This window comes from Rhincodon typus, chromosome 46 (assembly GCF_021869965.1).
Source record: "Rhincodon typus isolate 14 chromosome 46, sRhiTyp1.1, whole genome shotgun sequence".
Taxonomy (NCBI): Eukaryota; Metazoa; Chordata; class Chondrichthyes; order Orectolobiformes; family Rhincodontidae; genus Rhincodon; species Rhincodon typus.
Genome location: NC_063377.1, coordinates 7619576 through 7636786, shown reverse-complemented (window position 1 = coordinate 7636786; position 17211 = coordinate 7619576). Strand labels below are relative to the sequence as shown.

At 45.4% G+C, this 17211-nt stretch overlaps 1 protein-coding gene across 2 annotated transcripts in view; it reads right to left on the bottom strand.

The window, feature by feature from the left end:
• Positions 1-13511, bottom strand: part of LOC109917350 (BCL2/adenovirus E1B 19 kDa protein-interacting protein 2-like) — a 56679-nt gene extending 43168 nt beyond the window's left edge. The window contains exon 1 of one of the 2 annotated variants that reach the window (XM_020517162.2): positions 13280-13511. In XM_020517162.2, the coding sequence (XP_020372751.1) occupies positions 13280-13344 (65 nt within the window). In that variant the 5' untranslated portion in view covers positions 13345-13511. The remainder of the gene's footprint in view (positions 1-13279) is intronic. The other variant, XM_020517163.2, reaches the window with a different exon arrangement.
• Positions 13512-17211: the final 3700 nt, after the last annotated feature.

Below are 17211 nucleotides of genomic sequence, written 5' to 3'. Positions count from 1 at the left end.
TTTTGTCCTCTTTTTACCAGCATGTTGGGGAAGTGCTGCTTTACATTGCAAATCTCAAAGTATCTAATTTGCAATTGTACGAGTCAAAATGTTGCTTACATCTTCAGTGCTGGGCAAAACATCTGATCAATGTCAAAACATCTTCAATGCTGTATGACTTTTAAAACCCAAGAAGCTTTAGAAATATACATTTTTGGGCAAATGTTAAAAAAAAGGCAGAAAAACTCAACCACCGAGCAAAACAAGAAGTGATCACATCATAAAGATGTTCTGTAATCTGGTGAGCATCTGGTTTGACAAGGTTCGACATGTTTACATTCCTTTCAATCAGGTAAGCCTGAACTTGGGTGTGCTCTGGTCAGATTCCAACAAGCTCAGTTCAATTCCAAGCCAGGGGTCCGCCCTCGGGATCAGACTGGGCTCAAAGACAAGTAATCATTGTATATTATTCAACTGGTGCTGAGCAAAAGTAAAGGAATTAATGACAAGTGGGTGATCTATGATGGAACACCCTGCTGATTGGGTTGGCTTTTTAACCTCAAAAACAACTTGAGTGAACAGCCTTGAGAGTTTAGAGCAGAGAAACCACCCAGCTAGCCCAACAGGTCCTTATCCCACATGAGACTCTCCTGCGCTTACCCACCCCTTCCCATGACCACCTTCTGCCCCAAGTGTAATTGAGCCTACAGAAGCCACTTTGAATCTGTACAGCAACCTACAGACTCACCCCAAGAGTGGAAGAGAGTCATCCTCGTCTGTGAGGGACCGCCAGCGAATGACTTTCCCATAATCCTCTCCCTCCCTCATGTTTTTGTCCAACATCTCCCTCCATTGAATCTCTGCTATCTTGACTACTCCCTGTGGGAGCAAGTCTCACAGTCTCCCCACTCTCTGGGTGTAGATGTTTCTCCTGGATCCCAAATTGGATTTATTCATGGGCTGTCTTATATTGATGGCCCCTTATTCTGGTCTCCCCTCTTATGCGGATTAATGTCATGTTGCGGCTACATAGGATATTGGTTATGCCACTTTTGGAATACTGTGTTCAATTCTTGGCTCTCTGCGTCAGGAAAGATGTTGCTAAAACTTGAAAGGGTTCAGAAAAGATTTACAAAGATGTTGCCAGGGTTGGAGGGTTTGAGCAATAGGAAGAGGCTGAAAGGCTGGGGCTATTCTCCCTGGAGCGTCAGAGGCTGAGGGGTGAACTTAAGAAGTTTATAAGATTATGAAGGGCATGGAAAGGATGAATAGTCAAGGTCTTTTCCCCAGAATAGGGGAGTCCAAAACTAGAGGGCATAGGTTTAAAGGTGAGAGGGGGAAAGATTTATAAGGGACCTAAGGGGCAACCTTTTGACACAGAGGGTGGTGCGTGTATGGAATGAGCTGCCAGAGGAACCAGTGAAGGCTAGTATATGGGGACATGAACAGGAAGGGTTTAGAGGGATATGGGCCAAATGCTGGCAAATGGGATTGGACTAATTTAGGATATATGGTCAGTATGGATGAGTTGGACCAAAGGGTCTGTTTCCATGCTGTGCATCCCGATGACTATATGACTCTAATGCCACACAAGAAAGTTTGGTTCTATATAAAGTGAGAGAAGATGATAAAGAACAGTATTCAGGTTTAGACATCAAAGTAAGTCTATTTATTGTACATTAATGTAAATACTGCTTTACATGTTAATTATAGATAGGTCATAATAGTTATATTAGGTAAGATCTAATCTATCTTCTACATGTGTTCAGGCCTACATGCTCATTTGTATCATAGAACACAGAACAGTACAGCACAGGAATGGTCTCTTCGGCCCATGATGTTGTGCCAAACATGACGCCAATTTAAACTAATCCCTTATGCCTGGCCATGGTCCATATCCCTTCATTCAAGCTTATCTAAAAATCTCTTAAACACCCCTATCATATCTGCCTCCACCACTACTCCTGGCAGCATGTTCCAGACCTACCACGGTGTAAAAAAAACTTGCCCCCTCTTAGCTTAAATGCATGCCCTCCAGTATTAGACATTTCAACCCTGGGGAAAAGATTCTGACCGTCAACCCCCTCTATGCTTCTCATAATTTTATAAATTTCTATCAAGTCTCCCCTCAGCCTCCGCTTCTCTGGAGAAAACAACCTGAGTTTTTCTAACAGCATCTGTGAAGAAAAAAGTCAGAGTTAACGTTTTGGGTCCGGTGACCCTTCTTCGGAACTGGAACAAAAACAGAAGTTGCTGGAAGCTCAGCACTTCTGGCAGCATCTGTGAAGAAAAAAAATCAGTTAACGGGCTCTGAGGAAGGGTCACTGGACCCAAAATGTTAACTCTGACTTTTTCTTTACAGATGCTGCCATACCTGCTGAAATTCCAGCAACTTCTGTTTTCGTTCCGAGTGTTTCTAGCCTCTCCTAATAGCTGTAATCCAGACAGATTTATCACAGTGTTATCACCCTTTCATGCTCTAATCTGTTTTATTCTGTTCTAACTAACTCCACCCACACTGTACTATTTATGTTCAGTGTGGAACAGCTCCACTACATCATGGCAAAGCTGCCCCAGGGTCCTAAAGGCCTTCTTGATGTCCACCACAAGTAGAAGCATCTTCCCTACATCTACTTTATTGAACCCTAAGATCTTGACCAGATTTTTATTCATTCACAGGATGAGGGCATTGCTGGCTAAGCAGCGTTTATTGCCCCATCCCTAATTGCCCAGAAGACAGGTAAGAGTCAACCTCATTGCTGTGGGACTGGAGTCACATGTAGGCCAGACCAGGTAAGGATAGCAGTTTCCTTCCCTAAAGGACATTAGTGAACCAGATGGGTATTTCCGACAATCGACAATGAATTCATGGTCATCATTAGACACATTAGACTCATCTGCTGTAGCGGGATTTGAACCTGGGTCCCCAGGATGTTATCTGGGTCTCCGGATTAACAGTCCAGCGATAATACCACTAGGCCATCGCCTCCCATAACCTCTTACTCTCCACTTATCCAGAGGAAACAGCAGCCTAGTTAATCTTTCCTGACAGAAACCCCTCCGTTCTGGTATCATTCTAGTCAGTTCTCTTTCACCACTTGGAGGTACAATAATAGAAGCCAGAGTTGCGCACAATTGCGGTCTAACCAAGGCTGATACAAAATATTATTGCTGCTTTTCAGTTATAGGCTGCTGGAACTGAGCAGAGTGGAACTATTAAAGTTAGAAGCTAGTGGTTTTGGAAGAGAGGAGTGATTGAGCGAAGAAAACTGATGGCTAAAAGGAAGGCAGACAAAAGCGATATGAATATTCCTGCTTATTTACATTTCGCAGAGATCTTATTTTATCAAAAAAAACTCAACTTGTGATTTCCTCAACACTAGTCAATAGGTCTAAGGAAAGAAAAAAAAAACTAACTGTGGAATTTCCTGAAACCTCCCAGCTACAGGAAACTGAAAAATCTAGTGACTAACATCTTATACAAGCCAAGGCTGATTTTTTTTTTACTGTAAGCAACTAGATGATGTGGTGCAAAATGCACTGGTTTAATTAGCCAGTATCAGAGTGGGCAATTTTGCTGAGGGCATTTGAATCACAAATTAAAATAAGCTCAGTCCAGTGGCTGGAGGGTCTGTAACCAAAGGATTTATAGTAAATAAAGAAACAAAAGGATTGCGGATGTTGTAAAATCAGAAACAAAAACAGAAGTTGCTGGAAAAGCTCAGCAGGTCTGGCAGCATCTGTGAAGAAGAAGAAGAAAAATCAGATCCAGTGACCCGAAACATTAACTTTGATTTTTCTTGACAGATGCTGTCACACCTGCTCAGCTTTGCCAACAACTTTTGTTTTTGTTAAAGGATTTATAGTGACTGGCAGAAGATCTGGGGCCACAAGTGCAAAAGCCTTTTAATGCAACAAGTGGTGTGCGGCTGCACAGGACGTTGGTGAGGCCACATTTGAAATACTGCATTCGATTCTGGTCCCCCTGCTACAAGAAAGATGTCGTGAAACTTGAAGGGGTGCAGAAAAGATTTACAAGGATGTTGCCAGCGTTGGAAGGTTTGAGCTATTGGGAGAGACTGAATACCCTGGAGCATCGGAGGTTGAGGGGTGACCTTGTAGAGGTTTATAAAATCTTGAGGAGCACGGCTTGGGTGAATAGCCAAGGTCTCTTCCCCAGGGTAGGGGAATCCGAAACTAGAGGGCATAGGTTTAAGGTGAGAGGGGAAAGATTTAAAAGGGAGCAACTTTTTCACACATGAGCCGCCAGAGGTCGTGGTGGAGGCTGGTACAATTACAACATTTAAAAGGCATCCGGACGGGTACGTGAATAGGAAGGGTTTAGAGGGATATGGGCCAAATGCTGGAAAATGGGACTAGATTAATTTAGGATACCTGGTCAGCATGGACGAGTTGGACTGAAGGGTCTGTTTCCGTGCTGTACATCCTTAAGACTTGCTGATAGGTTGATACATACAGATTTAACACAAGGTTTTAAAGAAACATTTGTCCACAGGATTTGGACATCACTGGCTAGGTTATCCCTAATTGACCAGCAGAAGGTTGCATATTGCTGCCATCCTTCAGGTGTGGGCACGGCCACAGTGCTGCTGGGGAAGTTGTTCCAAGATCTTGACCCAGCGACAACGACAGAACGGCTGATACATTTCCAAGTTAGGATAGTGTGGGGCTCGGAGGAGAACTTAGAGGGATTGGTGTTCCCATGTATCGACTGCTGTGGACAATTATAGCCTCCCAGGAACTATATGATTTCTTTGTTGTCATTTATTCTGTTTTAGCACATGGGGGCATCTCTGGCTGGCCCTGCATTTATTTCCCATCCTAATTGTCCTTTGAGAGGGCAGTGGCGAGCTACCATCTTGAACTGCTGCAGTCATTGTGGTGCACAAACTGTTAGGGAAGGAGTTCCAGGATTTTGACCCAGTGATACTGAAGGAACGGCAGATATATTTCCCAGTCAGGATGGTGTGGGGCTCAGAGGAGATCTTGCAGGTGGCCATGATCATAAGTGTATGCTGCCCTGGTTTTACTAGGGGTAGTGGTCATGGGTTTGGAAGGTATTGTTGGAGGAACCTTTACATATCCCTTCAAAACAGAATCGGGTAAACTTGAAGCATAAAAATAAACTTGTGGAGATGAGAAAACAAAAGCAAGGCAGTGCGTTTTCAGAAGCACTGGAGTAGGCATGATGGGCCAGATGGCCTCATTCCGTGCTGTATGATTCAGCGACTTCCTCCAGATTAGCTGACTCCGAGGTTCTCCTGGCCAAGCCCCCAAGGGAGACGATGGTGTCGCGGTAATGTTGCTGGAATGGTAATCCAGAGGTGCCAACCTCCCGAAAGCCTAATGTTCTGGAGACATGATATTCGAATCCCAACACAGCAGGAAGTGGAATGTAAATTTAATTAATAAATGTGTACTATAAAGCTAATGTTAGCAATGGAGAGCATCACTGATGGTCACAAAAAACATCCAGTTCACTAACACTCTTTTGGGAAGTTAGTCTGTTTGTGTTTACCTGGTCTGGCCTACATGTGACTCCAGACCCATAACAATGTGGTTGACTCTTGATTCACCTCTGATAGCCCAAGCAAACCACTCAAATGCTGGACCTGCCAATGACACCCACGTGCCATGAGATAATAAGTATCCCCACTTTGTAATTGCAACGAACAGAAGTCCATTCAAAACCGTACTGTCCTTTTCTGAACACACCAACTTCTGTTCTCCCAATGCCCATCCTGCCCCTGCTCTCTAGCAAACCCTCAGTCTTTAAATTATCATCCTCGCTTTCAGATTTCTGGACTGGCTCTCCCTGTTTCTGTAAAATATCTGGCTGACACATACCACTCTTCAACCTTCCTTCTTCTGTTGGATTTGTGCAACTACATGGAGCGGACACAAGGTACTGGATAAGTGCCGAGGGAGAGCCGCACTGTCGGAGGGGTCAGCGCCGAGGGAGCGCCGCACTGTCGGAGGGGTCAGCGCCGAGGGAGCGCCGCGCCATCTGTTGGCAAGGGTTAAGGGAGTGCTGAACTGTGAGAGGTGCTGCTTTCAGTCGAGATAATCAACAATGTATCTGGTCACTCAGATGTAAAATGTTCTACAGTTCTCTTAAGAAGTGGGGCCCCGAGAGAGTTCTCCCCGGTGCCCTGACCAATAATCATCCCTCAACCAGCACCTTTAAAAACAAATGATCTGGGTCATTTTAGTGGGATCTTACTGTGTAAAAACTGGCTGCTGCTTTTCCTACCTTTGAACAGCAAAGCATCCTTTTAAAAAGTACCTAATTGGTTGAAAAGTGCCATGGCAGCTGATTGTGAAATTTGTTAAAGAAAGTGTAAACTTCTAATTCACTGCCAGTAGGTTGGTAGGTGCAGGGTAGGGGAGGTGATTGTCTCAATTCTAACATCCACACAGAAGGAGCACACAACCCATTATAATTGTGGTCCTGTTCATAAAACCAAAAAGACCGTACAGATACACTGCCCCTTCTCTGTGCTCCTGATTTATTGTTCTCAGGGCTATTACGAAAAACAGTCATTGAGTCATACAGCACAGAAACAGACCCTTCAACCAGTCCATGCTAACCATATTCCCAAACTAAACTAATCCCACCTACCTGCGCTTGGCCCATAACCCTCTAAACTCTAACTATTCATGTACTTTTTTAAGTCCAAATGCCTCTTGAAACATAACTGTACTTGCATTCACCATTTCCTCTGGCAGTTCATTCCGCACACAAATCACACAATGTAATAAAAAGTTGCCTCTCATGTTTTAAAATCTTTCTCCTCTCACCTTAAAAATATGCCCCTTTGTTTTGAACTCCCCCACCGTAGGGAAAAGATCCTTGTCATTCACCTTATCTATGGCCCTCATGGTTTTATAAACCTCAAAAAGGTTACCCCTCAACCTCCCACCCTCCAATGAAAAACATCCTATCCAGTCCATTTTTATATCTCAAACCCTCCATTCCCAGCAACATCCTGGTAAATCTTTTCTGCACCCTCTCCAGTTTAATTATATCCTTCCTATAACAGGGCGCCCGGAACTGGCTACAGTACTGTCCAAGAGATAGTAGGAACTGCAGATGCTGGAGAATCTGAGATAACAAGGTGTAGAGCTGGATGAACACAGCAGGCCAAGCAGCATCACAGGAGCAGGAAGGCTGACAATTCAGGCCTAGACCCTTCATCAGGGTCTAGGCCCGAAACGTCAGCCTTCCTGCTCGGCCTGCTGTGTTCATCCAGCTCTAACCTTGTTATCACAGTACTGTTCAATGTGAGTTTCAAATGCTCCTACACCGCCAGGAACCTCCATTCTCACACCACCCACTGCCACTGGCTGACTCCACCCTGTACACACAGGAATCCCAATTGGAATTTAGGGTTCCATTAAAAAGGGCGGATTCCACCTGCACAGACAATGGGGAGAGGAAACACAAATAATCATGTGAGAATGTACTTGCACGATTCAATGAGCAGATCTCAAGTCACCTTGCTAAGAGACATGTTCAGAGATGTCAGAGCAAACTTCCACGCTTCTCTAGAAAGTCACTCTGGACAACGTCTGGCAATTTACACCTCTTTGCTTTAAAGTGAGGAGGCTGATCCAAGAACAGTGATCCCGTCAGCAGTGGCTGATTCAGACCAGGAACCCATTATAGGTTCAAAGACAGAAATTGCTGGAAAATCTCAGCAGGTCTGGCAGCATCTGCGAAGAGAAATCAGAGTTAATGTTTCTGGTCCAGTGACCCTTCTTCAGACCTCATTTTAGGTTGCACTCTACATCTGCACCACCCGCTGACAATAATTTTCATTCTGACAAAGGGTCACTAGACTCGAAACACTAACTGTTTTTCTCTCCACAGTTGCTGCCAGACCTGCTGAGTTTCTCCAGCACTTTCTATTCCTGTTTCAGATTTCCAACGTCCACAGTTGTTTTTATTCCATTTATGTAGCATCAAACGTTGAAAAACACTACAAGGTGCTTCACAGAAACTTAACCTCTTGACACAAAGTTACATTAAAAAAAAGATGTTAGGACAAGCTTAGTTCAAGAGATACATCTTCAAGGGGAGAAGCTGGTGTAGTCGTAATGTCTTACACTTCATTATCTAATGTTCTGGAGACACAGGTTCGAATCCCAAAATGGTATGAGGTGAAATTTGAGTTCAGTACATTACATATATTCAAACATAAATATATAATCCTCTTAAAAGGAATCATTAAATTGCCCTCCCAGTCTTTCCCTCTGCCCATCGCACAAATTTTTAAAAAAAATTTCCCTGTCTAGGACTCTGGGGATAATGGGGATTACTGTACAGCATGCTGTCCCAGTGAGACATCTTAACATTCAAGGGATGAGAAGGTTAAAATTGAGGCAGAGCTGGACCAGGAGTCAGTGTAGATTAGTGAGCATGGGGAGACAGTGGGTGAATAGGATTTGGGATGTGAGCTGGACAGTTTTAGGTGAGTTTGCATAGAGTTGTACACCATGGAAACAGAACCTTCAGTCCAACTTTATGCTCACCAGATATCCTAAATTCATCTAGTCCCATTTGCCAGCATTTGGCCCAAATGCCTCCAAACCCATCCCATTCATGTACACATCCAGATGCATTTTAAATGTAAATGTACCAGCCTCCACCACTTCCTCTGGCATTCCATAATCATTCCATACATGCACCACCCTCTTTCTGAAAAAGTTTCCCCTCAGGTACCTTTTATATATTTCCCCTCTCACCTTAAACCTCTGGCCTTTGGTTTTGGGCCCCGCTACCCTGAGATAAAGACCTTGGCTATTCACTCTATCCATGCTCCTCACGGTTTATAAACATTTACAAAGCCACCCCTCAACCTCCAACGCTCCAGGGAAAATAGCTCCAGTCTATCCAGCCTCTCCCTATAGCTCAATCCCTCCAACCCCGGCACCATCTTTTCTGCACTCTTTCAAGTTTAACAACATCTTTCCTAAAGCAGGGAGATCAGAATTGAATGTAGTATTCCCAAAGTGGCCTCACCAATGTCCTGTACAGTCACAACATGACCTCCCAACTCCTATACGCAATGCACTGACCAATAAAGACAAGTGTACCAAACGCATTTTTCACTAGCCTGTCTACCTATAACTCCACTTTTAAGGTGGAGTTGATGAACAGTAGGAGGCCAGACCAGATGAGCATGGAATAGCTGAGACAGGAGGTAACAAAAGCAGAGTTTAGAATTTCAGTAGTATTTTGGAACGAGGGAAAAAGGCTGACGAGTAACATTACAGAACATGTGTACAACCTTCTTGAATCCCTCCCTCCAATGGTTAAGTACTTGCTGAATGAGCATGCTTGAAAGGAACACTTCCTCATTTCAGACTCTTGATACAATTCGAGTCATACAGCACAGAAACAGCGTCTTCGGTCCAACCAGTCCACAGCGACCATAATCCCAAACTAAACTAATCTCACGTGCCTGCACTTGGCCTTTATCCCTCCAAACATTTCTTGTTCGTGTACTTATCCAAATGTCTTTTAATGTTGTAACTGTACCCACATCCCACCACTTCCTCATTCCACACACGAACCACTCTCTGAGTAAAAAAGTTGCCCCTCATGTCTTTTTTAAATCTTTCTCTTTTCACCTTAAAAATATGCCCCCGGTCTTGAAATCCCCCACCCTAGGGAAAAGACAACTGCCATTCAGCTTCCCTGTACCCCTCATTATTTTATAAACCTGCTATGCTCCAGTGAAAAGAGTCCCAGCCTATTTGGTCTTTCCTTATAACTCAAACCCTCCATTCCCTCCAGGCAACATCCTGGCAAATCTCTTGTAATTATTAATCTAGTGTATACAGCCTTGATGAGCCCACATCCCTCAGGACTGACCAACAGCACAGCCCTCCCTCAGTGTTGACTCTCCAACTCTCTTAAGACAGGGTAGGTGCAGGAAAGATGTTCCCAATGGTGGGAGGAGTCTAGAACTAAGGGTCAAAGTTGAAGGATATAAGGTAAACCATTTAGGACTGAGATGAGGTGAAATTTCTTCACCTGGACAGTAGAGCGCCTGTGGAATGTTCTACCACAGAATGCAGTAGAGACCAAATCATTGCATTATTTCAAGAAAGAGTTGGATTCAGCATGTGGGGCTAAGGGATTGAAGGATATAGGAGAAAAGCAGGAACAGGCTACTGAATTCGATGATCAGCCATGATCATAGTGAACGATGAAGCAGTTTTAAAGGCCTGCGTGACCTACAGCTGCTCCAATTTTCCATGTTTCTATATGCCTCAAGTCCAGTCCACGTTGCAACTGGTAGCTAACATCATAAGCAATTCAAAAATCTGCGATAGAGAAATAAATGGTTAGAAGGTTGTCAAAGGAGGCGTAGGAGCCATTAAAGAAGAAAATTTAAAAATATCACGGAAGCAAAGAGCATGGCTGAGATGTTAAATGAGTAATTTTCAATTATTTTCACTGTGGAAGGTGCTCCTGAAGTCATAAGAGGAAGTGGTTGAGAGATTGAATGGGCAAAAAGACTAAAATAAAAACTTGTAGGAAGGTTAGAATTATAGAATCCCTACAGTGAGAAAGCAGGCCATTTGACCCACTGAGTCCACACTGACTCTCTGAAGAGTATCCCACCCAGACCCAGCCCCCTGCCCTATCTCTGTAGCACTGCATTTCCCATGGCTTGACACTCTGGGCAATTCAGCATGGCCAATTCACCCTAATCTACACATCTTTGGATTATGAGAGGAAACCATATAGCCCGGAGGTAACCCACGTGGACACAGTGGAGAATGCCCACAGACAGTCGCCCGAAGGTGGAATCAAATCCAGGTCCCTGATGCGATGAGGCAGCATTGTCAACCACTGAGCCACCATGCTGCCCTTAGTGGGTGGGATCCAACAGGGGAATGGTACTCTGACCACTCCTTTTAATTCTTCGTTCTTCAATGGTGTATGGGCCTCTCCAGCAAGGCCAGAATTGACCACAGTGTCCTGCTCAGACCGTTACAGAGGGAGGTGCAGCAGGTAATTAAGGCGGCAAATGGAATATTATCTTTCATTGATAGAGGGATGGAGTTTAAAAACAGGGAGGTTATGCTGCAGCTGTATATAGGGTGCCAGTGAGGCCACACCTGGAGTACTGTGTACAGTTTTGGTCTCCTTACTTGAGAAGGATGTACTGACACTGGACGGGGTGCAGAGTAGGTTCACTAGGTTAATTCCAGAGTTGAGAGATTGAGTAATCTGGGACTATACTCATTGGAATTTAGAAGAAGGAGAGAGTAGCTTATAGAAACATATAAAATTATGAAAGGAATAGATAAGAGAGAAGCAGAGAGGTTATTTCCACTGACAGGTGAAACTAGAACTAGGGGACATAGCCTCAAAATAAGGGGGAACAGATTCAGGACTGAGTTGAGGAGGAAATTCTTCACCCAAAGGGTTGTGAATCTGTGGAATTACCTGCCCAGTTGAGGCTACCTTGTTGAATGTTCTTAAGGCAAAGATAGATATATTTTTGAACAGTAAAGGAATTAAGGGTTATGGTTTAAAGGAATTAAGGGTTATGGTGAGCAGGGGCGAGTAAGTGGAGCTGAGTCCACGAAAAGACCAGACACGATCTTATTGAATGGTGGAGCAGGCTCGACCAGCCAGATGGCCTACACCTGCTACTTTTTCTTATGTTCTTATTATAGAGAGATTAAGAGTCAACCACATTGCTGTGGGTCCGAGATCACATGTAGGCCAAACCGATGGAGGAAGGATCAAGAACTAAGAACTAGAGGTGACTAATTTAAGGTAACCAGCAGAAGAAGCAAAGATGAGACCTGGAAAGGTTTGTTACACAGCGAGTGGTTAGAATCTGGAATTTCACCAGTGGAAAGTGTGGTAGAGGCAGGTTCAGTCAAAACTTCAGAAGAAAATTGGATAATAAAACGAAGATTAAAAAAATTGCCGGCCCATAGGAAAAAGGCAGGGGGAGTTGCTACAGCTGGCACAGAGATTTCAGGCTGAATGGCCTCCTCCTGTACTGTAAACCATCTCTAGATAGGACTACTTCTAGAAAATCTGCCTATTTTCATCCAACCTTCAAATACATAATCATGATCAGCCTAACCTCTAAGGGGTAAGGCAAGAGGGAAAATGTATGATCCCCTTCAACATAAGAAAGAGGGACCACCAGCCCCTCATGACTGCTCCACCACTCCAGCGGTTCAAGGCACCTCTGACACCTTTTCCCACCTCTTTCCCCCAATTCTCAATTCCCTTCCCTGTCAATCTGACACCTGTCTTTCTCAGCCTCATTATTCTGAGTGAAGAGAATCCCACAGATTCACAACTACCCCTCAAAGAGAAGAAATTCCTCCTCATCACCTCTCCCTGCCATCTTATCTGAGTTGGTGTCAGCACTAAAGAGGTACCACCCCATCTCTCAGAATGCACCATCTGCCATCTCAGGTGGGGGCAAATGATCCCACAGTCACTATTTTGCTAGAGCACACTCCCCCTTCTTCCCAGTGTCCTGTGAATATTTATATCATAAACCATTACCGCTTTTAAAAAAGGATCTGTTCTTTATCAAAGTATTGCTTGTGAAATCCATAAATGGACAGTCCTGTTTTCTGCACAACTTCTAAAGTAAAAGTGCTTGCTTTCTCTCCATGGATGCTTCCCAACCCACTGTGATCTCCAGCATTTTTTTTAAGTTCCAAAATAAATAACTACTTTCATTGGCTGTACACCTGAGGTAGGGGAAGGTGTGCACAGAAATCCAGTAATGGTCTATCCTACTGAAGAGTCTATCCTATTACATTGACAAAGATGGGATCCAAAACGAGGAGGAATTTCTCCTTACAGGGTCAGTTGAGTCTGGGATCAAAAATATTCAACAATGCAGGAGGGCCAGTTAGCAAGGAGGTTTGTTGGAGGCCAGACTAGCAGATACATTATGGGGAAATAAATCATGCCCAGATGCCTTCTACATTAAAGGATCAATTTTTTTTTGCAATATCACGATACAATTTTTTTAAAGAAAATTTGTTTTCTTTTAATCTAGTGTACGTTTGAATCTATACATTGGAGTTTAAGGTTAATAGCCAAGTAGTTTAATGATTAACACGGGGAAAACTAGGGCCTTTGAATTGGGAATGGGTAGGGGATAAGCAAGAGACTGTGCAGCTCAGACTCCTCCTGCAGCCTACCTTGAGCTTCAAAGTTTTATAAATTAAAAGAGTAGCCCCTCTTTTTCTCCCTCTCTCCTTAACTATCACTCACCTCCCATTCTGTTCCTCTTTGTCAATCTTCTCCTCGGCGTTGCTGTCCTGCAGTAGCGAACTCATGTCATGGGTCCCCTCCCGAAACTTATTCAGCCTCCCTGGAGAAGGAAGTTGAGGAAAAGTTGCAAACTTTTCCTCCTACCCCACAAGTCCTTGGATTGTCTGCTGTCTCTCTCTCTTTCTGTCTATGTATTTTTTTTTATCTCTCCACCTCTTCCTCTTCCCCTTCCCCTCCCACCCCGATGACGAGACAGCAGAATGTGAAATTAAACTGTCAGTAATATCCCCTTCTTTTTCATTGACCAACGCGTCCAGCAATATAGAGGGAGAGAGAGAGACAGAGAGCAGCTGTGGCTGGGTCCTAGTGCCGCTTGGGGTTCTACACCAGTCTCAGGCATAATTTCAATTCACTGATTGAGAGTCATATGGCATAGAAACAGACCCTTGAGACCAACCTGTCTGTGCCGAACATAATCCCAAATTAATCTAGTCCTAACTGTGTGCTCCTGGCCCATATCCCTCCAAACCTTTGCTATTCATGTACTTATCCAAATGTCTTTCAAACGTTGTAATTGTACCCGCATCCATCATTTCCTCAGGAAGTCCATTCCACATACGAGCCACCCTCTGTGTAGAAAAATTGCCCCCTTTGTCTTCTTAAAATCTCTTTCTTCTCACCTTAAAAAAATGTGACCCCTAGTCTTGAAATCCATCATCCTTGGGAAAAGACAACTTCATTCTGGAATTGAAATTATAGCCTCAATGATGGTTGTAAGAACACATTTGTTTCACCGATACCCTTTGAAGGTAGGGAATGAGTACTGGTACAGGTCGTACTACATACCAGGCTGTCACTAAAATCCTTGCCCACTTTACTAATGCCCCTCTAGGGAATTCACAAATAAATATTGACATTCACCATGTTGAATACCAGATAGAATCCCTACAATGTGGAAGCAGGCCATTGGGCCCATCAAGTCCACACCAACCCTCCAATGGACATCCCACATAGATGCATCCCCCTGCCCTAACTATGTAATCCAGCATTACCCATGGCTAAGCCACTTAGCTTTCACATCCCTGGACAATTTAGCATGGCCAATCCATCCTAACCTGCACATCTTTGGACTGTAGGAGGAAACCAGCACACCCAGAGGAAACACACACAGACACAGGGAGAATGTGCAAACTCCACACAGACAATTTTTTTGAGGGTGGAATTGAACCCAGGTCCCTAGCACTGTGAGGCAATAGTGCTAACCACTGAGCCACCCCTGACACCTCATTGATAGAGCCTTCACCTGCTTCACACATACCCCTGTCAAAAAGAAAATCTGCCCTATCTTTCCATTCTGGCCTAGAGGTGACTCCATCCACAGCAATGTGGGTTTGACTCTTAATTGCTCCCTCTGTAATTCAGGAAATGGTGACTGAGTGATTTTAAGGCTGGGCATTCCAAAATTGTGGATAAATGGGAGGGAAGTGAGTGAGGAGTTACAGCATGACACTGTGGTAACACATTGAACGATTTGATGAGCCATTTAGATTTATGAATAAGCAACAAAGAGTTTCATCAGTTGCAGATCTTTACCATAATTAGTCCTTTATTGAAAACTTTGTTATCACCCCCTGTAGAAAGCCCATCTGGTTCACTAATGTTCTTCAGAGAAAGAAATCTGATGTCTTTACCCAGTCTGGCCCTATATGTGACTCCAGACCTAACTGTCCTCTGAAATGGACAGAGCAAGGGACTTAGTTCAAGGGCAATTAGAGATGGGCAAAAAGTGCTGACCTCGCCAATGATATCTACATCCCAAGGAAGAATAAAGATCAATACACACTTTAAGTGAGGACTTACAGGAATGGGAGATAGTAGGAACTGCAGATGCTGGAGAATCCGAGACAACAAGGTGCAGAGCTGGATGAACACAGCAGGCCAAGCAGCATCAGAGGAGCAGGAAGGCTGACACTTCGGGCCAAGATCCTTCTTCAGAAATGGGGGAGGGGAAGGGGATTCTGAAATAAATAGGGAGAGAGGGGGAGGCGGATAGAAGATGGATAGAGGAGAGGATAGGTGGAGAGCAAACAGACAGGTTGAAGAGGCGGGGATGGAGCCAGTAAAGGTGAGTGTAGGTGGGGAGTTAGGGAGGGGATAGGTCAGTCCAGGGAGGATGGACAGGTCAAGGGGGCAGGATGAGATTAGTAGGTAGGAGATGGGGGTGCGGCTTGAGGTGGGAGGAGGGGATAGATGGGAGGAAGACCAGGTTAGGGAGGCGGGGACGAGCTGGACTGGTTTTGGGATGCGGTTGGGGGAGGGGAGATTTTGAAGCTTGTGAAGTCCACATTGATACCATTGGGCTGCAGGGTTCCCAAGCGGAATATGAGTTGCTGTTCCTGCAACCTTCGGGTGGCATCGTTGTGGCACTGCAGGAGGCCCAGGATGGACATGTCGTCTGAGGAATGGGAGATGGAGTTGAAATGGTTCGCGACTGGGAGGTGCAGTTGTTTATTGCGAACCGAGCGTAGGTGTTCTGCAAAGCAGTCCCCGAGCCTCCGCTTGGTTTCTCCGATGTAGAGGAAGCCACACCGGGTACAGCGGATGCAGTATACCACATTGGCAGATGTGCAGGTGAACATCTGCTTGATGTGGAAAATCTTCTTGGGGCCTGGGATGGGGGTGAGGGAGGAGGTATGGGGGCAGGTGTAGCACTTCCTGCGGTTGCAGGGAAAAGTGCCAGGTGTGGTGGGGCTGGAGGGGAGTGTGGAGCGGACAAGGGAGTCATGGAGAGAGTGGTCCCTCCGGAAAGCAGATAAGGGTGGAGAAGGAAAGATGTCTTTGGTGGTGGGGTCAGATTGCAGATGGCGGAAGTGTCGGAGGATGATGTATTGGATCCGGAGGTTGGTGGGGTGGTACATGAGGACGAGGGGGATTCTTTTTTGGTCCTTATTGCGGGGACGGGGTGTGAGGGATAAGTTGTGGGAAATGTGGGAGACACGGTTGAGGGCGTTCTCGACCACTGAGGGGGGGAAGTTGCGGTCCTTGAAAAACGAGGACAACTGAGATGCACGGGAGTGGAATGCCTCATCCTGGGAGCAGATGCGACGGAGGCGAAGGAATTGGGAATAGGGGATGGCATTTTTGCAGGAAGGTGGGCGGGAGGAGGTGTATTCTAGGTATCTGTGGGAGTCGGTGGGCTTGAAATGGATATCGGTTTCTAGGCGGTTGCCCGAGATGGAGACAGAGAGGTCCAGGAAGGGGAGAGAGGTATTAGAGATGGTCCAGGTGAACTTAAGGTTGGAGTGGAAGGTGTTGGTGAAGTGGATGAACTGTTCGAGCTCCTCGTGGGAGCACGAGGCGGCGCCGATACAGTCATCAATGTAACGGAGGAAGAGGTGGGGTTTAGGGCCGGTGTAGGTACGGAAGAGGGATTGTTCCACGTAACCTACAAAGAGGCAGGCGTAGCTTGGGCCCATGCGGGTACCCATGGCCACCCCCTTTGTCTGTAGGAAGTGGGAGGAATTGAAAGAGAAGTTGTTGAGGGTGAGGACGAGTTTGGCTAAGCGGATGAGGGTGTCAGTGGAGGGAGACTAGTCGGGCCTGCGGGACAGGTAGAAGCGAAGGGCCTTTAGGCCATCTGTATGGGGAATGCAGGTGTATAGGGACTGGACGTCCATGGTAAAGATGAGGTGTTGGGGACCAGGGAATTGGAAGTTCTGGAGGAGGTGGAGGGCGTGGGTGGTGTCACGGACATAGGTAGGGAGTTCACAAGCTTCAAAATCTCCCCTCCCCCTACCGCATCCCAAAACCAGCCCAGCTTGTCCCCGCCTCCCTAACCTGTTCTTCCTCCCACCTATCCCCTCCTCCCACCTCAAGCCACACCCCCATCTCCTACCTACTAACCTCATCCTGCCCCCTTGACCTGTCTGTTC